The sequence below is a fragment of the Athene cunicularia genome (genome assembly GCF_003259725.1).
Source record: "Athene cunicularia isolate RWA chromosome 5 unlocalized genomic scaffold, athCun1 chr5_part1, whole genome shotgun sequence".
Taxonomy (NCBI): domain Eukaryota; kingdom Metazoa; phylum Chordata; class Aves; order Strigiformes; family Strigidae; genus Athene; species Athene cunicularia.
Genome location: NW_020799101.1, coordinates 24,216,548 through 24,241,294, shown reverse-complemented (window position 1 = coordinate 24,241,294; position 24,747 = coordinate 24,216,548). Strand labels below are relative to the sequence as shown.

At 38.6% G+C, this 24,747-nt stretch overlaps 1 protein-coding gene across 1 annotated transcript in view; it reads right to left on the bottom strand.

Moving 5' to 3' along the window:
- Window positions 1–24,747, bottom strand: part of SPTLC2 (serine palmitoyltransferase long chain base subunit 2) — a 72,013-nt gene that overhangs the window by 19,792 nt on the left and 27,474 nt on the right. The window contains exons 7-9 of the mRNA XM_026849695.1: window positions 23,946–24,051; window positions 22,890–23,109; window positions 20,933–21,059 (exon numbers count right to left, since the gene is read on the bottom strand). Coding sequence (XP_026705496.1) covers window positions 20,933–21,059; window positions 22,890–23,109; window positions 23,946–24,051 — 453 coding nt within the window. The remainder of the gene's footprint in view (window positions 1–20,932; window positions 21,060–22,889; window positions 23,110–23,945; window positions 24,052–24,747) is intronic.

Here is a 24,747-nt window from a genome sequence, read left to right as displayed (position 1 = left end):
CCACATGCATATTTAATCATCTGGGTGCACATACATCATCAGTAATCAACTTTTATACTTTCTGCCTTTGTAGTTGGCACAATTGTAGAGCAACTTGCATCTTCCCCAGTGTGACTGAAACAAGGCTAATGTTCAGCCTTGCAGGTGTCCTTTACAGTCTCTCAACTAAGGAATTAGATAACATATGAAGGACTCAGAGAGAGGTTACTGTACATGAGAACACATAAAAGTATTTACATTCCTTAAGAAGGGTACATCTACAAATCCACAGGATGGAAGACTCCAAGCACTCCCTGTCATTACAAGTAGCCAACAGCGGGTCCATGTCTTTAAAACATAAATGAATGAAGGGCTGCTTTATCAAATGCAGCATCACCACCAGATACTGTACCAGTGGCAGAGATTTTGATGAAGCTGTGACTGAAACATGAGATGACTGACCTGCAGATATCCAAAAGATATCTAAGTTTGCTAAAATATTCTAACATAGCCTGAGCTGAGTATGCTTCCACTACTAGAGAAGCATCTTCTGTAACCAATCCCAATAGGCCATGGAGGGACTGCAGTCACTGAGAAATTGAAGTCTTGGGCAAAAATCAATTGCTTTCCATACTGGGAAGTAAAGTTTCAGCCCTAAAGTACAAAGCTTAAACCAAAAGTGCAAGAAGGTAATATCCTGAATTGGGTGAAAGTCAAACATCATCAGGAAGAAACTACTACTAAAAGCTGTCAGTCATTCCTCTGTAAGAAGATCACCAGAAAAGTAACCTTCATAGAAGAGAGAAGCAGCTAACTCTTGGCCTGATGAGGCATACAAGTACATCAGGAATGAAAATTGGAACTTACCTTAGAGAAGCAGCTTTTTTACTAAGGGACACACTTTTATTTGACTGCTTTGGTATTTCAGGGCTACAGGGTGACAATGTTGAGAATGGCACCTTGAAGACATAAATGATGCAAGAAACCTATCTAGCCAATGGGTAGATTTGAAAGACAGCAAGCAAACAGCTGCTCCAGAACTGCTGAGCTAGAGCTTATACATGGCACAGAACAGCCTATTTTGTAAGATAAGAATGTTCCCTTGAATCTTTCCTGCTTACCAATTAGCACAGCCTTTGTAAGTGTAACGGAAGTGTTCTAGACATGAGCATCATTCAACTCCAGACAGAGGTTCCCAATGCTTTAATGCACAAATGCTTTTATGTGCAGAACTGCTGAGTTCTGCACAGTCAGATCTGGGAGCACCCAATATGTCTATGATCTGTCTAAGAAATGAGGCATCAGAATTATCCTCGCCAGCCCAGGTCTAGTAGAATTGCTACTGCCACATTTTACTGGGCTTGTTAAAGACCGTTAGAAGGAATCTCGTCTCAGGACAAGTTGGCCAAAGTTGACCACGGGTTGGAAATGCACACAAGCAGACATAAATCAGCTACGAAGCAGCAGGAATTGATATCTTTAAGTGTTGTTAATGCAATGAGGTCATTCTAGAATGCATCTTGCACAGACAATGACTCTGGAAACATCCACTCTGCACCTTTCCCTATGGTCCAACAGCACTAGAAAAGGCACTTGTGAAATATAAAATAAGGCTTATTATTCTCTCTGTAAAAATATAAAATGTCCCAAGATGCTGAAAATAGCGTGTTACTGTTGTGGGAGGTACCATTTTAACTTTTCCTAAAATCCTTTAGATTGGAAGAGATGTCTTCAAATCAGTCTGTCCAAATCGCCTGCTCATACAGGGTCAGCTAGAGCAGACTGCCCAGAATTGTGACCAGTTGGGTTTTGATTGTCTCCACAGATGAAGGAGTGGAGGACAAAACAGTCCATAGCCTCTATTCACAGCCTGTTCCAATGTTTGACCACCCTCACAGTTTCAGGTTTTCAGAAACATCTTCCCTCTTCGATAGAACCTAAAATTGTCAAAAAGTTATCATTTACTAGATTAAAAAAAATAATTTAAAGCTAAAATTAACCATATTAATTCAGTTTTACCTTGTACTTTTAGCTGCCTCCCACAGAAGATAAAATTTCAAGTCTATCAGTTTGAGAGACTAATAACAACTAACACTTTGCAACTTTTGCTCATCAACATGCTGCACATAATAGATATGAGCATCTAGCCTAAATGGCTTGAAGCTGCTGAGGTATTTTGCCCTCAAAAGATGAAGGCCCAAGCTGCCAAACCCCAGAATATTACGCATCCGCTTCTTATGTACCCTGGCAGTCAAACTGGGAGTCAAACTTGACAGGGCACTTTGCTCATTATACATAAAATGCTTGACTGAATTTTAGTAACAACTCAACATGGCTCCAGAGTTATTTTAACCTATGGCAAATCCCCACATGAATGTCCAAACTGCCTAGCCACAGAAATAACAAGCATAGCAAAGCCAGGTTCAAAGTGTTTTCTCTTTACAACTAAATCTAAGATAAATGTTATTCATGCCACACTATGCAAACATAACTACAAGGACTCCAGCTTGAAAAATAAAACTGGTAGGAAAGTAAGAACTAGTAATGACTGTTATTACTGCTACCCTTGCACAAGTAAGAAATACAAAAATGCTTTACAGAATTAGCTGATGACACTTCCCTCTGCAGCAATTAGCCGCACAAAAGGTGTCAAAAGAACTTGGCAAGAATAAGCTTCATCGTGGTGTTGCTATCGTTTTTGGGTTTTTTTAAACAAAAAAACCCAACAAATTGAGGAAATTTCTAAAGCTAAAGCAGTAATGTGTGGCAAAACAATTTAGAATCATGTCCGAAATAAAAGAAAATTTGGAAGTGGAAACCAACATTCTCAACAAATCAGACACTATAGCAGGTCATATTCAGGATGTTCTACTTGCAAGCATTTAAACTTGTTATTAGAGTGGAGTTATAATTTAGATATGAGAATCAAAGCTGCCTCTCCCCTCCAAGACTTTTGCAGACATTTCTGTTTAACAACCATTATTGGCTCATATTTTTTTGGTCAGAGCACAGAACTGAGCCTTAATGTATCATGTAATTAGGCAGGTTAGAAGAAGTAATAATACTTTGGCTGGGACAGCAAGAAAAAGTAGTAGTTGCCAGGAAGACCAATTAAGTAGCAAACTATGTAACACCACTCTGAACTTTTACTTATAGGTGCAACCTGACTACTTGGCAAGTTTTCAGAAAAGGAACCTACCTCCTTGAAGCTATAGCAACCAACAAGTTTAAGTATAACCACTGCTTGACAAAAACCCTTTAATAATCTGCACTATATGCTAGGTGAGAACTTCAGTATCAGTCCTTGGGTGGTAAAGTACAATAAATGGTACCAATTACACCAGAAATACTGGATTTTTAACATTACTTTTTCAAGCTCTACCTCAACAGATAAATGGAATTGAACTTGCAGCAAGAATTACCTCCTGAAAGATTCCATGCATGCTATCTTGCTTTCTGAGATTTTCCTTTAGAGATACATCTAACAGACAAAAATAAGCAAAACCTTTGTGACCAATGACAGGGGTAATTTCCATAAACAATATATATTTCTTATTTTCTACTACTCTGGACATGAAGCCTCTAAATTACCCATTACTGCCAAAAAGCTGCAGCCTTGCCAGGGCCATGTAATTTATCACAAACAGATGGTGTTCTGTCAATAAAGGAGGGGCTGCTATCATTTGAGGGCAGAATAATTACCTTCCCTTTGAACCAAGGACAATGTTTTCAATAAAAACGCAAAGCTGTTTAATGCAACTTCCAGTCTGTCAGACTCCCACTGTGCAGCTCCAGGATTCATTAGACTCACAGAAGCGAAGGAGACCATTTGTTAAAAACATAGCACAAGTCTCTCAGAGAGGACACTGATGATACACAATTTAAAAAGATAAGAGACATTTTGAATCCTCTTTAAAAGCTTTTTGCATAGACTTTTTCCATCTCAAGTTTTACAGGAAAAGTAGCTGTACTACATTAAAATGCCACTTATGTCCTTGGCATTTTAAGTAAACTGTGGTAGATCTTCACTGCTCTGGTATGCACTTCTGACTCTGCATTTTTTCATCTCAAAAGTAGGAGTAGCAACATTTGTTCTGGGAGGATGACTAATAGGTAAGAGTTTGCAAAGCACGGAGAATTAACGGTTAGCTAGGAAAGAAATAAAATAGAGCTGAAAGCTCTCTTTTCCAGACCAAAACACTATTAGGTGGACATTCCTCTGACTTCTGGAAACACATCCCAATTATACTGGAGTAATTCAGAAAACTGTCCCACACAGTGCAATTAAACAAGTTACAATACAACCAAATGGCACCTTCACTTTGAGCAATGCAAGAGACTGGATGAATTTCACTATGTACTAAATTTCCCCTAGAGCTTCAAACACTGCCAAATAAAAAGCAGTAATTATTTGAACGCTCAAAGTATTTTCTGATTCTGCTTCCATGACAAATTTTGACTTTCAGCTTCCCCTTCTTTCAAGAGTACATATTTAATGGTTAAGAAACACATCCTCTTTCCACAACAGCAGAACATTTTGTTCATTTTGAACAGCCAGAATAACTGTCAAGCTTGAGAAGTTAAAGGTGAGCTGCAAGACAGGTGTGCCCACTTCTAGGAATTACGTGTAACAGAATACAATGGTAATGTTCATGTTCAACAACATCCACAGAGACAGACAGATATCTTTTTTACTGACACTTAAAACTCTCCTCAGAGTTTGAGCATTTCTTGCACTTACACAGTAGCCTTCAATGGACATTTTGTAGGCTTCTCTGAAGTCCAGACACAGGTATTCTGCACCTCATGCTGAGTGTGCAAAGGTGCACACAAGAGAAAGTTCATTGTTCCTTACAAGATAAGAGGCCTTTGTGCCAATTAGCCTCATCTTGATAACAAACCATTTCTACTGTTCCTGTTTTGTACAATATTATTCTCTTCAACTCTGCTGTATTACACTCAGAGCATACTACAAAATCATCTTTCCCAAGATTGCTGCCAGACCGCTATTAAAGCTACTTTAATGACAAAGTAGTGAAAATTGAATACATGTTGCATCATTAGAAACCAGTCAAACCAATCAATCAAGCTAAAGGCAACTGAAGTCATTTGTCTTTACACAAAGAAAATAGAATCACAGAATATTTTAGGTTAGAAAAGGCCTTTAAGACCATCAAGTCCAACCGTTAACCTAACACTGTCGTCCACCACTAAACACCTAAACACCACATCTACATGTCTTTTAAGTAGCTCCAGGGATGGTGACTCAACCACTTCCCTCGGCAGCCTGTTCCAAAGGAACTACCAAGATTAACTGATGCATTGTAGTTGGAAAAATGAAGCCATAAGCACATGGGCTACCCCACAGCACAGATGATCAGCTGCTAATTATGCCAGCATTTACAGCAGGGCAGAACCACTGTAGCATGTTCAGAATCTTCCTCTTGATCAACCTCCTTCTGTAGTAAGTGACTGAAGAAGTGATATCAGTTTCTAAGTAACACCTTATCAAATCATTTAATACAACTCTAAGGACAAACACATCTGAACAGTTTTGCTGTGGGTTTTACTGTGACTTCTAGTTTGCATTTTAGATTTCCTGATTTAATCTGGATTTTCTAAAGCCAGCAACTGAATTAACCTATTGTATTAATTGAAACACATTAGTCCCTCTTGCCACACAGATGGATCGGTATCTGCATTGAAACGTAATTCAATGAAATGAAAAGGGTGGGAAGAATCCTACAAAAAACATACAAGGCATCAACAGTCAAAAGTTAACTTCAGAACAGTTCTGGGGAATACAGACTTTTAAAGGCTCCACTGTATGCAACATCGTGGGTATACTAACTAGCATTTTTAAAAATACCAGGTATTTTCAGCACTGTGATAAAAATACAGACAACAGCTCATCCTTGGAAACAATCAATGTATTCTTTCAAATCTCTCTTATTCAAAAAAATTGCTCCACAGTAGGAACAATGTGCAACTCTTTGGTACATCAAAAAGACAGGATTATTTATAATTTAATATGGAAAAATTTCAGCTGTCTTAATACCAGGATAATTCCAATGCATGCCACATATTTGTCACTGAAGTTTGTGCATTTTTGTGCCCTTATGTGCAGTCCATCAGTTGATGCATTGCGCTTAAGAGTACCCCCTCCCATACATTCGATCTCAGGTTGTTGAAGAGATTATTTGCCCTCTGAACCTAGATCTTTTTTCATCGGACCATTTATTTGTTCTAGGCACCATACAAGTCCTCAGGAGTTCACAGTTAAAGGGAAACCAACAACCTATTCTAGCAAAATGCATGTGTTTACATTTGTCAGCCTTTAAAAGAGATCTTAAGAACCACTGGATTTGCAGCAGTAACTTTCACAATGTTTAACACCTGAGCTGCAGTGTTTCTTCCCCCTCTGATTTTAAAAGCTGCTCCTTCCCTCTGTATAGATAAGAAAATGACACACCACAGGATACAGAGCCATTAGCATCTCAGACTCCCTGTGTGATAATTAGATGAAATGATTTGCTGACCTCAAGCAGTCTTCGAAGCATGCACAAGCAGAGAAGAGGGATGGATTATGCAGCGGGAGATACACTCCCTTATGTCTGCCTCTGCAAAGAGTCCTGCTGGAATAATTCTTTTCTCAAAACCTGGAAACACCTGGGCTGCTAAAAAATTTGTGGTTGTAGATGATGTTCAAGGACTGCTGTGGAACAGACCTTGCATACCAGTGTTTCATGTAAACCTAATGTACAAAAACTGTCATGAGGCCAGCTTTGCTCTCCAGGAGTTTAACTAATCAGTTCGCATTGGGTTAAAACAAAAAACTAAAAGCCAACCCCAAGACCTATATAGCTCTTCTATTTTAAAAAGCTAACCACAACTCCCATTCCCATTTACACAGACTTTTATTTATGTAAGACAGCATACAAAATAAAATTAATTGCTCACATTATTTATTGTCAGCAACCCCAACACAAAAATTACCAAATAGTAGATCCATACTGCATAAATCATCTATTTGAGTTAACCATGTAAAAGAGAACCACATCCTCAGACATAATGCCAACAACTTGTAATTTATTCCAATAACTCAATTTCAAGAGATGGGAAAGTATAATACAGACTCTTGCCATTTCTCTGCATACTGAAAATGCACTCTGTATTACAGAAACCTGCTACAGAAACTCATGAAAGCCTTAAAGACTGCTGGTTGTGGGTACCATCAGATTCCTTAGTGACTACCAGAATTACATTTAGCTGGTAATAATAAGCTTTAAATTTTTTTTCCCCCAGTATTAACTATAATGGTATACCAGATCCAAGTCAGATACTGCAGAAAATAGCAACTGTATCTAAAGTTCACACAACAGAGAACAAAAGACCTGATGCTCTTCATTTGTGTTCAGTGTGACTCTTTGTAGGAAATCAACTCAGACAGAAGTAGGAGAATTTGATGACTTTGGTGAAGAATGGATTTTGTCCAAAGCAAAAAACAACCAACCAAAATAACAACAAAAAACCCAAATTCAAATGTTGCCTCCTATGAATGGCTGTCAAACACACAAGCCCTTTCTGCTCAAAGTAGAATTCAAGAAATGCTTGGTCTGGTGGAGCTGATAAAAAAAAAAATCATCTATGAACCCTATTTTACCATTAAAAAAACAGCGAGAAAGTGAGAGCATGCATCTGTGTATCTGAAAATCAGTAAGACTGACTGAACACAAAATTATTGCTTATGCAAAGGATTGCACAGGAACAACAACTCCATTTCATGGACACATTACACTTACCTCCTCTGCTATGTTCCAGGCTCTGTGTAAGAATGCTACAGTGAAAGACTAGGCTTATGAAGAGATACAGAAGGGCACCCTAACTTCAACCCCACAAGTCACAGTATTTCTCCACAAATAACTTTTCCAGAGGCTAAATTTCTACTGAAAGCAATGTAAGTTCTCTCTTGAGTATCATAGCTAAGTATAATAGCTGTACAGACAGGACCAAGTGTCCTGTGAGAGGACAAAAGCACACTACCAGCTCAACTTTACTCTGATGCTAGCCGAAGGATCTTCTGAGAAACAGCAGCATTGCCTGCAACAATTCCTGCTGCCCACCTCACTCAGCTCCAGTGAATCCAGGAAGAAATTTCTGAAATATAATTCACGAGAGCAATACTTTTAATGACTGGGTTTTTTTACATTTAGCTGTTCGTGTTTGTTTATATACCTTGTACACTGTATCTGGCTACACTACTGTTACATGGCTGAAATTCACTGTATCCTAACAATTGTGATTTACAGTCATCTTTATTTTGAAGTTGAATGTAAAAAAACATTGGTTCAGATGAATCAATAATTTTAAAGAACAAGACTGGGACTATCCCTCCTGAACAAAGACAGTAAGTTTGTGTTGCCTGGGTATATGTATTATCTAACTGCATATTAATTATTGGGAGGATTTGTGGGATTGGTATTAACACTACTTACATATTAGCTCATACCAATTGTGTATTATCACAAATGTGCAGTCATGATAATAACATTCATAATCATTGCTAAGAAGCTGTACATACCCTGTTTGACAGCTATGCTTATGCCTTGCTGAAAAGAAAGGGAAAAGAAATGTGTGCTGGTCAGACTACTCTTCTGAACTAGTTACAGTGCCGCCACCATGAAGTTAAAAACATGAAAAAAACTTTATAGCATTTCAACAAAACTTATCTTGCCAAGTTAATGGAATTTTAGAGAAAACCAAGCATTTAAAAACTTCTACTTTCTTTTCATTATGATATCTTGGACACGGGAACTTAAAAAGCACATCTTTGCTCTTAAAATCTCAAGAACACGACAAAGCATTAGTGAAGAAGCAGCAGAAGGAAACAGACTCAAACCTTTGTACAACACAAATAGGCTGGCAGGCCTTTATGGCAGATTAAAGCCACAGAGAGAAAAAACATCAGGAACACATACAAACATCACATTTCTTTACAAGCTAAGGAATGTGCAAGCTTTGACAAAGCATATCATATAAAGGATGTTTATAATCTACTTCCATGGAGACAGTTCAGTAGCTTTACAACATAGCAACAAAGAGCGTGAACTGTATTTTCCACCTGGCTTGCGCAGAGTGTTTTTTTTATAATGGAAGCCAGTAGCAAAGCTAGCTGTTCTTTGGGATTTTAAAACAGCAACACAAGAGGGTAGAGAAATGCTCTTTGCCTCTGTAGTACAAGAGAAGATGAAGGATATGGCCTCTTCATATGTTTTAAGCAGGAAGTGTTACAAATGACTTAGTAACACCTAGTTTCAGCTAGCATTACTAACTGCCTTTACTAACTGTAAAATATCACAGAGATATAAAATACCTTACAGAACCAGGCAGATTATCACCTGCAGCTGACCATCTGCCATAAGAACAGCAAAACATGGAAGTGGGCTGATTTAAGACAGCTGTAGCCAAAAAGGAAGGATATGGTCAGTATAAAACATGAATACAGCTTTAGCTTAGGCATGAGAACAAAAAAATATCAGCATTGTAAGAACTCTTTCTGTGTTCAAAGTTCATTTAGAGTGGTAGCATAAATTCTCTTCTGAAGCTGTCTACCTCAAGAGATAGAAGAAACAATAAACAGCATCTATTGTACTGTTATATACTGTTAGCACAAGTTCTGCTAGGCTGGAGCTGACCATATATTGTATGTAAAGAACATCTATGCCATATATAGACCACCAGAAAAAGAGTATTGTAAGCCACATTGCTCTTCCCAGAATACAAAAAAGCTGTAGTGTACAGCAGCTTTTTCAAGAAAAAGCACAATGCTCAAGTTTAGTAGGTCTGTTCTACACAGACAACACTTTAAAGAAAAAGATACTTTAAACACTCCACAAATCATTACTACTACACAAAACCAAACGTGTATGGATTGTACAGCCCTCATATTAGACTACTCTCAAATCTGAATGGACCATACAAGCCTTCAAACCACCCTTCAATCTCACTGAATGCATCAAAACCAAAACTTAAGCAATCTTATGTATACCACCACATGGATCCAAGACTGTGCCTGAGCAGCAGTACCTTCTCCCACCACTCCAACAAATACCATTACAGCAGAACTATCAAAACCACTGCATCCCCCCCACACAGAGCTTCCTGGAACACAGTGTAATTTCCCCCCCCCCGGTTTACCAGGTATCTACAGAGCTTTCATGAAGACACTGCTACACAAATTCTTCACTTCATGATGAATTGTGAAAAGAATTCATTCTGAAGACCAGATACTTTTAGGGGAATATTTTTCTATCCCTTAGTAGTAACATTTCTAAGTTAACTATATATTGAAATCCATGGACTCAACCAAGATATTAGGGCATGACCTTCACAATCACAATTCAAGCTACTACTACCTTCTTCCAGATAGAGAAAATCCCGTAACAAAAAAATGGCCTTGAAACCTTCCTCTACTCCAAACTGGGCTACTTTCTCTCAAAACATGAAGGAAGCAGATACAAGTATGAGGTATTATAAAAATTTAAAAATTAAAATTTAATAAAAACAAGTGCATACAAAACAGTCTACGGCAAAAGCTCAGAGTTAGGAAGCATGATGAGCCTGACAGCCATACCTGTGTCACTGAATGCCCTGTGTTAACAGATGAGCTGTAAAATAACTACTTTCCAAGTTGGTTGTGGTTCATTGGTTTGGGTTTGGTTCTGGTTGTTTGTAACTACCAGCTGCAATTTTCACCTATATTTAAATTAATGTATTTTTCGTACTAGATCCAGTACTCTGGAAAAGTCCCACTCATGTATGGTTTGAATTAAAAATCACTAAATGTTAACTCCAGATGTTCCAGTAACCTCAGGACTGTGAAAATGAATACTACTTCAGTCCAAGTTAGCAAAGGTATGAAAAAGTAAACTTTTCCATATGGAATGTACATACCTAAACTTACAATAGTACCACCACAGGTGTATTATTTATCATCTTTAACCAGTTTTCCATGCCTGAATTACACAAAGCCTGTTATATTAAGTCATAACTAAGGGAAGGATAACTAGTAACTAATGCTTAAGGAGAATTTTTAATTACACTGAAGTATATTCATTGCAAAGGCATTCAAAAACAATTTCTAAACTTTAAGAATGATGGTCTTTATTTGCAGCTTGTTTCTTTTGTTTCTGTATTTCTGGTTGGGTGGTCTTTGTGTGTTTTTTTTTTTTTTAAATAAATATTTCAATTATCCACTGTAATAGTCTGAAATTTGTCTGGAAATGCTCTGGAAATTCTATTTGAGCAAAAGACTGATTATGATTTACAAGGTCTGCAGTTTCCTATGTATGTTGATTTACATATGGAAAAATATTTTTTTATCTATACATTTCTCTCCTCTAATCTCCTACCTCTCAGCAGCTGCTGATGTATCTGCTTCCCCTCTTAGAACCATTCCTCACAGTGCTTCTGTTGATGCTGGGACAGAAATCAGTTGTTCATCAACTTCTGATCAAATGAACAAATGAATTACTCAAAGAGTTTTTGTCTTGTCTAACAATGTAGAAGCAAAGGTGCATAGTAAACATTCCCTGTACTAAGCAGCCACCAAAGACCAGAGATGTAACAGCAATACACATAGAATCCCAAACCAGTTTTGACTTAAAAGTCCTTCATAACAATCCTATCTGTGGAAACATCTCTAGCTACATGTGCATCAGAGTGGAAATCTTTATAAATCAGAGAGGATCCAGGACATGTTTAACTGTGCAAGAGCTACTTTTGACAGCTATAGGAAACACCTCACAAAAATCAAACTTGGAAGAGAAGAATTAAGCTTTGCTGCATCCAGAACGTAAGTGAAGTAATTTTTCCTATCTTAAATTCTCTAATGCAAGAATAGTCTTCAGGGAAGTACTCATAGTGGAGTATAGTTTGTGTAGTTTTACAGAAAGGTTATTATTTATCAACAATATTAACATTTAGTCTGTCAGTATATTTATCCTGCCATTAGGTACATCTCTTAGGAGTATGTGCTGCAATTCATAGACTGAACAATATATCTAAGTACTCAACTTTGGAGCAGTTATTCAGTAACTGTTAACTGGTCTATGAGCTACTACCTTCCCTGTGGATCATATGAGCTGGTCATAAAAAGTACTTTTTTTTTTTTTAGGACTGCATTGTTTTTAGAATTTCAGAATCAGTATGGAATCACAAGGTTATACAACATTCACAGGCCTTAAATCCATTCTTCTGAAACTCAAAGTCAGTTCACCCAAATAGAGGGATTTATAGGTCACAGAAATCACAGGCAATGAGAAACAGCACAGATTAACTGCAGATAACCAACAACAATCTTATCCACATTCCCTACAGCTGCCTCAGCCACTGAGGTGCTGCTCTTACCTATAAAATCAAATGGGAGGTGTATAACTGCAAGAAACAATATTCAACAAGAGTCAGTTGATTGGTCCCACTCTATGTCAATACCCTAAAAGTTTCTAACAGCATTGTTGCTGAAACAGTTAGACTAATGCTCAAGTTCTAGCACAGAAAGGCTTGATACTCAGTGGAAGAGACACACCAGCCAGCTATAAAGCATCTGCCTTTGGTTAGAAACAGACAGTAATTGGCTCAAAAGAGACAGAGCTTGGGCATCCATTCTCCTATCTGGATAGTGAGAAAGGCTGAGGGGTGGGGTGTATTTGGTTATCTACTCTTCGGCAAACTTCTTTGGGAGACGGCAGCCATAAACACTGGAGTACCATCTTCTGGCCAAACTGAACAGAAAACAGCTCCAGAAAGAAATTATGCCAGGAGCACTATGAAACAGGCTCTATGAGCTCGAGATAATAATGAGAGCCTACACAGAAGTAAGCTTTGACCAGTAACTGATACTGTAGGTACTATGAGAAGTATTTAATCTTTGTGTTGGCACTTACTCTTAGTAAGTTCACACTTAGTAAGTAAACTTAGTAAGTTAGCACTTCCTAAATCTGTCAGACATATTATCTTCTACTAAGAGTATCTTGGTAGGTGGATCCCTTAAAGGAGAAGGGGAATGAACAGAATAGTTTTAAATACCTACTTTTCCTCAGTGGTACTAAATGGCACCTTATGGAATTGAGCACAGTAGCTTCCAAAGGCCTTTTTTTCCCCTCAACATGACTTTGTTATACCTCCTAATATTGCTACAGATTTCACCTACCTAACACAAGAAACAACGGGAGAGATAGGATGCTGCAAGTGTGTGTGTACTCTTTACTAATGTGTCCTAAAATTAAGAATTTCCACTCTGGAGGAGTTGGTTTAGTTTGGTTTGTTTGCTTTTCTTAAATAGTAAATTTACGTATGAAGTCACTGAGAAGGTAGCACCTTTGACAAAGATGCTTATAGCTAAGAAGTTCATCTCATGATAAAAGCTATAGCCTGAAAATTTGCCACCATGTCAGAGCTGCCCACATCTGCCTGTACATGTTACAGCAGCCATACTTGTCCTCCTCCAGTGTGTTCTCAGATTTACTCTAAAACTCTGCAATAATTTCAGCAGGAAGGGTGTTGAGCTTTCCCATATTACTAAGTTGTATTTGGCACAAAGCTCCTGGTAGCCTGCCACCTGGAACTGCAGTGAGGTGGAAGAGTAGGCTTTGTGCCTGAAAAGGCCCAAACCCTGGACACCTTGTCTCTGCTGTGACTTTGACTTGTTTTTCCTGTACGGTTCTACTTTCCAAGGATCCTGGAAAGATCAAAGCTGTGCATATAAAACCCACAACTGTCTCTACAATGCCAGGTCCTGAATAAAAAGTTACTTGTCAGGAATGTAGCAATAACTCTAGAAAAGACAAGCTATTTTCAGTAAAGACTAGAAGGTACTAAACATTCTGCTTCCAGATCTTGATACAGTTATTCTGTAAGAGTACCACATCTGTTTGCGCAGAGTATTTAGTCCTGGAGATGCTAGTTGCAGGGTAAATGAGTTCTCTACTGCCCATTTAAGGCCTGAGTTTGGTGACACACAGCACAATATCAAGTCAACTAGTGGGAAGGGCAAGCTTAAAAGCCTTAAGAAACTTCAGAAGTAAATTACTGGGTCTTTTTTTTTAAAAAAAAAAAAAGAAAAATCCCAGTGTCCATAGACAAATAGTTAAGATATCTTAGGTGCTGCTAGCCAACTTGAGAAGCATGCATGCTCTGCAATACCTCTTCCTTGACACAGACAGCCTTGTAACCACAACTTTTCCACTACACAACAATTGGGCAATAACCTGAGCATAGACACTTACCCATGACAGCAAGAAGCTCTACAAGTTGATTTATCCTGTTTTTGACAAGCCAATTTTTCTTGAGCTAAACCCCACTGTTGAAGTTAGACTGCAACAGAACCTGTATGATCTCATTTAAAGACATCTCAAATCTCTCCACTGGCTGTATGATCTCAAAACACGTTAATTAGTATGCAGGTTTTTCAGAGATCTTCCTGCAAAGATTAAATCTGTACTAAGGAAGTTTATTAATTCTGGGACATTAGCAAACAAGGCACACTAGTAGGACTAAAGTACACATTGCAGATTGTCAAGATTGTCCACGTTTAGAAATTTGTGGTAGATCTCTGCACTGATGTGAAGTGGCATGAACTGACCTGGTGCCAACCACATTTTACACCAGAACCTGTTGAAGTAGGCAAGGACAGTAGCTAAACTGGTCTAAGACCCACATGGACTAATACACCTGCACATAGTTCACAGAAAGGGCTTCAGTTACAGTCTTTTGCTTGTTTCCAAAGAAGCTAGAAACATTTCCACCATATGCACTTCACAGAATGAAATTTTGCTATGTGTCTATACACTGCAAACACTATTGTAATATTAGTATTAATTTTCTGTGTAGAAAATTGCTGAAGTTGCCAGGACTGATGATGGAAAGTGGTGCTTATGTGGGTCACTGAGGTATTTTCAAAAACACTCTACTCCGGTAAATCATATATCACACCAGGAACCACAAGCTCTGTTTCACACGAACGCAAAAACAGAGTGTGCATCCCCTCATTTGTGATTACTGCTGTTCAGATGCTTTACCTTATCATTCATACTGACTTATTAGCATTTTAGTCACACTATTGCTACCAGTATATGCTAGTGAGCTCCTATGCATTATTTTTGCACTTCCATGTATGAGCAACACATCAGCATTCTGTAGAAATGTGGTGCCTCAAGTGCTATTGGAAGTAAAAAAGCGAGCCACACATTTTAAAGCAAATGTAGTGTAAGAAATGAGGAAAGATGAAATTACTTCAAAGCCACATTCCTAGTTGTATTTCTGCTGTAAGAGATCAGTGTTTAAGGTATGAAGATACAGGACGACTGCTCACACCTGAACAGAAATAGGAAGAACCAGAATGCTACAAGAACAAAGCAGGTGTACAGTTATAAAGGTTTTGAGCTCTTACACAAAAACCACAATATTGATTAAAGTCCAAAAGAAGAAGCACTGAAGAAATCTCACATTCCAATGCACAACACAAAGGGTACAGCTCTGCTAATGTCTGTAAACACTCTTCAAAGCACCAAAGGCTGAAAGATTTCTCCTGCCCAGCCCAGGTTAAAGCAATTTTTCTGGAGGCTTGCCATGCTCTGTGGGAAGGAGGTAGGGGTGCAGCAACAAGCTGGATTTAAAAGATCCCCAGCTGGAAGCACAAATATAGAGAGTGATGCTTAAAACTGTTAGTCCCCTGGAGAGAAGCAGGAAATTCTCTTTATGACCCCTAGAGTATTTGTTTTTCCAACAGTTTTCCAGCTCAGCTTGAGATTCTCAAGGGCAGCAACAAAAAAAGTTTTCACTTTTCTCAAATTAGTTTTGACTGGTCCCCGGGTTCCCAAGGTGATAATTTAACACCTCATTAACAAGTGTATTATTGGAGGAAATTCAAATGAACCGATTTTAATGCTAATTGAATGTTTTCAACCTCAGCCTGCACAAGCAGTATTTATTTCCCCTTTTGAGTACAACAGCAGCCACTGCTTCCATTTGTGGATCTACTGTTAACAATGGCAAGGTACAAGCTTCGTTTATAAATACTATAAGCTACTTAAAATTCAATTCCAAGTGATGTAATGTGGGTTATTCTTTCATTAGCGCTTCATATATACACTTATACTTACATGTATTTCTGGCTTGTCTTTGAAAGGAAAAGGGGAATTTTACAAATGAAGAAACCTACTGATTAGGCAGCTGATTGACCTACTGAGATCATATCTTCACTTGAGGGCCTGATTAACCACATGGAGGTTAAAATACTAATTGCAGTCTTTTCTCCCCTAGAATTTAAGCAGACCAGGCTTAGTTTTGTTTCCAGCATGCTTCTCCCTGTGTGTATTAACAGTATAGCAAGAGTCCTATCTTCAACAGCTCAGCTAAACTCAGTTCTCTGCCAACACAGCTGTACATTCTTACTCCCTTTGGCTCTAATTGGTTCAACTACCTTTTCTGATTTAACTCACTCAAGTTTGCTGCACACAGCAATGGCAAGACTAGAAATAATTTCTTTTTTAAAGGTTTCCTCTGACTAGATATAATTAACTACTAGCTCTTCACAACTGAGGAGCTCAGATGAGACAAATGCCAATCAAACTATGTGCAGCTAATTGACTAGCCTTCAAAGTTAGTTATGCATTTCCAACAGTTTAGCAGCTGGGATGGCCTATACAACTGCTACCTCCATTGCTTGCAACATAAGAGCTATGTAGGATAATTATCCTTGGTTTTTATACAGTGTTCAAGATAACATTCATTCAAAATTTGTAAGCCATCTTGGACAACGTCTATCCACAACTTATTCTATACATGCTATGTATGGCACGGTGATTGTGTGTGGGATATCTGCCTCCCAAAACAGAGATGGAAGACAGTAAACTTGTTATAAACATCAATATATATAATAACTATTATTGAGTTAATGTCCATGGAAGGAAGCAGTTAATCTCTTTTACAAGCCATTAACACTGCTAGCTTTAGTTCAGCCTTAAAACACTGCTGGATTTAAGCCTTCAGGTTTTAATACAGAGGACAGCAAACTAAGTTTCATGTCTGAAGGAGGTTAACCAGTTCCTAGACTTGTTTCACCTTGCATGTTTTGATTTGTCCACATCTCAGTTGGGTTACTTTATGATTTTCTTCCACTTGTCTCCAGTGATGTTGTCAGGGCAATAAACTGGGTCCTGAACACCAACAGTGCTAACAGAACTCCAGTTGCACAGGATATATCACTGGCTCTTATGTATATGGCAGAAAGGAGCCAGGTGGATTCCCAGTCCTAGTGAGATTGTAATGGTGAAAAAATCTAGCTTTGGTAGATCCATCATTGATGCTGAAAAATTCACTGAGACAAGTCAAGTACTTACTATCATAAATCCCAATGTCTCAATTGCCAAGCTGTCTCATTTTCTCTACAGTCAATTTAAACAACCCAAACACGACATCAACAGCAAGAATCAAGTGGCTCTACACTACAGCTTTCCAGAACCCCATTCCAGGAATCACTCATCTTTGTGTATACTAGGACCCCAAAAAAATCTTGTCTCTTTTTATTATACTTGTTTAAAAAAGCTCCTTTATCTACAAAACTGTCTGAAGTTCTTAATCTCTGTGGCTGAACAGAAAGAGCAGCATCCACTGAACTGCTGACAAGCATCTGCAACACTTTCTTGCTAACGATTTCAACCATCGTGACTCTGACTTGGAAAACCAGCTCAAAAAATTTGCTTTTGCAGAAAGAAGCCTTCTCCATCTCTCCTACTCACCTTGCTCTACTATATATCACAGCCAAATGCGATTATATGCAATATACCCATGTACATTGTCACTGGTGTTCTCTGAAGACATTCTATGTGCTCAAGATATTCACCAATCTTGAGGACGACTGTTCCTTTGAAAAAAAACCTCTTAAAGCAATCACAAATCAAGGATGTTTTGCTTAAGACCACATGATGGTTTTCTAGCCAATTATGTGCAAGACAAGCACTGCAAAGTAAAACAGGACAGACATATAGCACTGAGCTAATAATGTAGAGGAGTTTCAGAAGCAGTACTGAAACACCACTACCAAGAACCCATAACATGGCTCTGCCATCACTTTGGCTGTTGGAGTGTTTTTTGCAGTCTGGATGAAGGAGCAAGTAATATACTTGTATTCATACGTAATTATATTCCCATAACTGTCTTCAGAGAGATTGAGGCTTGCTAGTCACTTACATGCATAAACAGCACAGAGAATTAACAGTTTAGTTTGAACACAAATCAAGACACAAGAAACTACTGTCCCAATTCAGGCAGCACATTTGCATGCCATCCATCTCATGCTCTCTGTAAGTAGCCATTCAGCTTTTCATACCATCTGTATTTTGTCTGTACTGCCTCCTACTAATATCCTATTCAGTCACTGGCAGCTTGCTGGAAAGATATGAAAGGAGATGTTTACTTTTTTTAGTTATGTGAAGGTTTAGGAACTATAATGCCTTACACTGTAAGTTTAGAGCCTCCAGATGTTTCATTAGATTTAGAAATAACCTGAAGAGGAGAGAATTATCTTATTCTTGCAAAATAATACACAAAACCCCCTTTCATCCTCAAAAACTAGTTGCTTCCTATTACTTATTCCTCAGATACAGGCCATCTCAATCTGACATAATTTCCACAAAGGTGTGATGCCATGGAGGACAGCAGCTTTTACAAATAGTGTGTGATGAACAGAAGCAGGCAGGCAAAGCCACCGCAAAGGCTCTTTTCCAGAAAGCATTCTTGAAGCCACTGAAAGATTTAGCTGTGGCCCAAAAAACTGGGTTGGGAGCTAGCCATCTACTGTTCTGATTCCAGCTCCAATTCCTGTGCCCTTGTAAAATCATTGACCTATCTTGGTTTCACTTCACCCATTAGTGCATCTTGACTAATTTAAAAGCAGTGAAATTTTTGCAATACATAGTCAATTCAGAGGTGATTCCCAGTGACACAGTTTAACACTGCTTCTCTACTTGTCTCGCACAGTTAAACAACTCTTACCAGCACCACTCTACTCTACATTTACTCATAGTCAAACCAACTGCAGGCAGTGGTCCTCCAGAGCCCCACCCACAATTCCACAGAATCCAAACAAAAGTTTTTCAGCCAAAGCCCTTAAACAAGGAAAAAAACTTTGTCATGCTATCACTAAGCAGCTGCTCAATTCACCCAAACTGAACTTTTGCCAACTTAATCCACAGAAAATGCCTACAAAGTAATGTTATCTATCTCTAAAGCCTTAAGGCAGTTAAAAAAATGCATGACTGGGAAACAGCACTGCACAGAAAATGGACAGAGAAGCACTTTCATGCAGGGATCATCCTATGAAATGCTTATCCTAACTGAAGGCTGACTTAGATGCTTAGAAAGCCAGCAACACTGTCACAAGACCTGTAGCTGAGAAATCCTTTCCTACGAGTAGACAGGACTTTGGCTATCCAGCTGTTACATCCAGCAATTCCAAAAACCACTACACTTCATCTAGAAGTTGGACATGTGGAAGCTTCTTTGAATTGACACAGCTTTCAAACACCAAATCCACTACTTTTCTCAACAGCAAGAGTGGCTAGGAATTCTGGTACTCTTTAGCTTAACATGCATTTTAAGCAACACAACAAAAAAAGGCCTTTTTGAGTTTATTTTTTTGCCAAATTGGTTCCTGGTCTGCTTCACCTTTCAAGCCTGGATGGACCTTGCTGGCATAGTGGCAGGAGAACTGCCTGAAGTAGAAGTTGCTTCTATTCTCCTGCCTTGAACAAATATCATATTGTGGCCTCAGAAGCGGGCAAAACTGCCTTAGTCTGAGTACTGCAAACAGAAATCAGTTATGCATTCCTTGCTTCCCACTTCATTAAGCAAAAAAGATACTGGAAGAAACCCAAAACAAGCAACACCTGAGCAGACCACCAACTGTTGGCAAATCATCAGCTAGAAAGAGCTCAAACAGTCACTTTTAAGATGACAGCAAGACCCAGCACTTTTAAAGAACTTTTCACGTAATATGAAGCTTAGTTGATATCTGTTCTCGAGAACAGTACTGGGGACAACTTTTGGCTGGTACAAGTATCTCACATGGACCACTCTGAAGCCCTCAGTGCCAGCACAGATACAGGTTGCTGCCTGGCTGTACTTGCCTCAGTGAATGACTTCTCTATTGAGCAACCACTAACATCAATTGCTGGCACTTAACTCTGTTCTAAGATAAAGCAAGCAAACCGAATGAAACCTGTTATAAGAGAAAAATTCTTAAGTCATTTCTCCAGCGAGCTTTTTCACTGTAGGAGTTATCTGTCAGGATAGTTGGTCAGGTGACCTATGTTCAAAAGCAAATACAGTTCTTCAGTATACACTACCACCTTGTGGTTAGATGCCTGAAACTCCCATAACTGAATATATTCTGCAGTTTGAACTCTATGTGTCTCCGAACTGAATGTCACTGACAGATCCTTAGCCAACTACAGTGTCATCCTGAGTGAGCTGCTCACAACTTTTAAAAATTTTTTAAAAAAATTATACTAGAGATGAAAGTCAAAAACATTGCCCCTGCAGTAGCCAGCACACAAGGCTGTAAAACACACAGCAAAATACTCTGAGTAATCTAAAAACTGGAGCAAATAACAAAGGACATACAATGGGAAAGAGAAAGGAGGAGGCTAGAAAAACTAGATGTTGGACAAAAATCAATACAAGACAATATGACTTGCATCTAACTGGAAATTCCTTATGCTATTACTAGGCTGATCTGCCAAGTAGGATAGTAAATTGGTTTATTGCTCCAGAAATTCCAAGTCTGCTAACAGGTAATTAGGAACGTGTCCACTGAAAGGGTTATCTGCCAAACTGATAAAAGAGACTCTCTTTGGCTTCCCCCTTCCATGTGCTTACAGTTAGAAAGACTCACCAACATTGGTACCATCTTCACCCATAATGCACTTCATGGAGGTGATGATTTGCTCCACAACAGGAGGTGACAGTGATGTTGCATACACAGCACTGTGAGAGTATGTCCTGAGGTAATCAATCAGTTCCTAGCAAAACACAAAAGGCATCAGACACTGCCTTCCCAGCACTCATAGAAATGCTTTATTGTTGTCTCTTAATCACACAGTAAAATGGGCCACCGTAAGAAACCTCTTTCAGAATGTCCTGGAAGAGAACAGGTATATCAAGGATTAATTTTATGGTACAGTAATAAACAGCTGAAAAGCAAATAGTAGGGACATGACAACCCATAATTATGTCACAGGGCAGGAATGTGTGTTGATCAAAGACAAATGCCTGTGACAGACTTGTTTAGCTTAACACCACCAGCACTGGATTGCCACAGGGTGTTTGCATTACTGAAGCTGTGCACAGGCTGTGTTTCACAAGTGTTTCTCATAACAGTGGGAGTATAAAACAAATGAAGTAGTGGGAAGCAGGAGCTATAGGTGCTTATGTATCATGCTCAATATAATTGCTTCCCCACAAGTCACCGAACAGGGGAATAGGTCACAAAATATTTTCTCCCATTTATCAGCAGAATACAAATAAAGCAGCAGCAGGTGTAATTTAAGAGTGCAAGAACCTCAGCCTGCCCCTCTTCATTTCCCAGTTAAACACACCTGCTACATTTGTGAAGAGGACAAACCCAGGTCGTATAGGAACAAATGACCAACAGACTGTAGATCTAGGCTGCCTGTTGTTAAGTGTAACAAAACCACTCTAAAACATGCAGACCACTCCAGCAAAATATCATAAAGACCAGTAGGAATGCCAGGACAGATTCTGTCTTCTGCTATCACAAAATTAATAATGATGGTCTTTTTATATATATATATATATATATATATATATATATCACAAGCTGAGAATATGTTATAGAAATATGTGGAAGTGCTCTATTTTACGTTGCTGACTGGAGTCAGAGTTAAAGGAAGTTGTAAAGGGACTTTGAAATAAACTAAGACAATTTAATACCTCTTACCTCTGAAGCAAGCCCACAAAGAGCAGCTAAAGCACAGTTGCAGAAGACTTTTAGCTGCTTCAACTGCCAAGGGAGTCAATCCTTCTAGCTCACTACCTTTGGAAAAAGATTAATATGGTGCTTCCTTCTAGGGAAGATGTCAGAGTGATTTTAATCCAACTGTAGAAACTCCCAAAATGGAACATTTGCAAGTCCCATCTCCCTTTGGATGAGCTGAAGTAATTGTCACTATTAGTATCTAAAAAATTATTGTCCTGGTAGGAAAATGATAGAATTTTACTCTCAAATAAAGCTTAGAAGCCTGATCTGTGAGATGCATTTGAGGATATGGAAAAGGGACATACGCAATTGTCTCCATCATTCCTCCCAAAAGGAGGGGTTTGGCAAGGGCACCACTTTCTAGCAGTACTTTCCAATAGAAGTGAGTCAGTAGCAAAAAAATAAAACACAAACCCAAAACAAAAATGGAAGAAGGGTCTTTTAGAAAACAAACCGTTTTGAGTCCAGAGGGAACAAGTTCTACCAGACTAACCTAACAAGGGGACTTTCCTCCAAACAGGCTGCAAAACTTGAGCTTTTGGCATTTTTCCTGCAAGTTTTATTAAAAGTAACATTAAGAAATCAATCCTTCCTGGCTCCTAGCAGTTCTTAAAAGATATTACACTATTACTGTACATTCTGCAAACAGGTCATCATTGACCACGTGAGAACAGGAGGTATTTTATTAGACTAGACTCTTCTGCATTGCACAAGCTTTGACTGTACTAGACAATATGTAAAATTATGAAACGAACAGACAATCAGGGTACTTGAGAAAGAGATCAACTTTGAAATGCTTAGTGAAGTACTCCACCACCAGCCTGAAACAGCTATGAGATTCCCAGCTTTTTACCTTCTTGCCCCCAATGTATCCTCCAGCAGCTCCAAAGCTTTTGGTGAATGTTCCCATCATAACATCCACATCTTCAGGACTGAGTCCAAAATATTCCACTACACCCCGGCCACTGGGACCCAGGGCACCTATACTATGAGCCTCATCAAGGTATAGATAGGATTTGTACTTCTTCTTAAGGGCAATTACTTCAGGCAAACGGACTATGGATCCCTCCATACTGTTGAGAAACAGAAATTCAGTGTAAGTTGATTTAATGGTTAGGGCTTCGTTATAGAGCCTAAAGATGCTAAGCTTTACTTTCTTCACTCTTTCAGTAATTACGAAGACATAAAATTTGCTAGAAACATTGTGTCCTGCAGAGAGATGAAAAATTACTCCTTCTTGCACCTGAGGCCCAGATCTCTACTTTCTACCTGTTTAACATCTCTTGGATGCTGACATACACACTAAACAGTAGCAGCAATGGTAAGTTAAGGCAAAGGAATGAGTGCAGTGAAAATTTTATAAAATGATTTATTTCATTTTTACTTCCACCCTAATGTCAGTATTCTGATCTGACATCTACTTACCTGTTCTTTTTAAGTTTAAGAACTAGGCTTTCATTAGTAGCACTCCAAATGCTCCATTTTGTGCTGAAAATAACTATGATTTAAATGCTTAACACAGCTAAGCCTACTACATGCTCCTACTCTCAGCAAAAACATTCAATTTGCACAATTCCATTCACACTAGCATTGTCTAGTGAGCACAGAAAGAATGGAATGGACAAGCAATTTAAGACTTCAGCTCTGATGTAAATACTCACTTGAGATTAATTAATTTTTACAATCTAATCAGGATGTAGGAAGCATTGTGATAACACCAGGTGCAGTTACAGCACTAGCAACAGAAAGTCCACGATGTGAAACATACATAGCTCAGTTTAATTTGCAGATGAGATTAATGAAATAACTATGAAGTGACAATATTCAGTTTTATTTGGCAAAGGAACTCAAATACTAAGTAGCTTGATCTCATGTGGAGGGTCTTAGGAATATAAAGAATAGTTTGTACCTGTATATTCCTTCCACCAAGATAAGAATTTTTTTCCAGGGCCTCCGTGTACGAGGTTGCCCATGCACAATAGCATCTTTGAGCAGCTTCTCCAGGCTTTGCATATCTGCACCAGAAATTACTGTTAAACGGTACCAAAACAGCCACTAGCTTGAGCTTTGACATAACTATACAGCAATACTCCAGAAACGCAAAAATTGCTCCAGTGTGGAGGACCATACATAAGTCAATAAGCATGGGCTGCATCTAGCTTGCAGGCCCACAAATGAGATTAAAAGGAATGGGTGACTGTATGAACTTCGAGGAAGAATTTCATCATCCTAAGCTAAAAGCACATGTTAGAGCATTAGGCACAAACAGCAAACAAGGAAGAAAGGAAAAAAATAAAAAATGAATGTATCTCACTGTGAGGAAAAGCAGCAGCAATTTAGGTAGGGTGTTCTTGTGGACAGAAATAACTCAGAAAAGAACAAGTGAGCTCAAGGATAATCAACTAAAGACAAGAAGACGACAGACCAAAGTGCAGGACAAGAAGGGGAGCAAGTGTACTTTTTTTTATTACTTTGTTTAAAAAGGAAGGGACTGGAGGTGTGGAACAGGAAACTACTAAACCAAAACCAGAAAAGGATGAAGAAACCATCAGTGTAGGAAAGAAGACAGTGCCCAGCATATCAGAAATTAGACAGGTGAAGTTGTTAGTAGCAAAGTATTCTGAAACCTTACTAGCATTAGCTATGAATGCTTGACATGATCCAAGGAGACTTGACTAATGTGAATAAATAAATACACATGAAATCAGTCC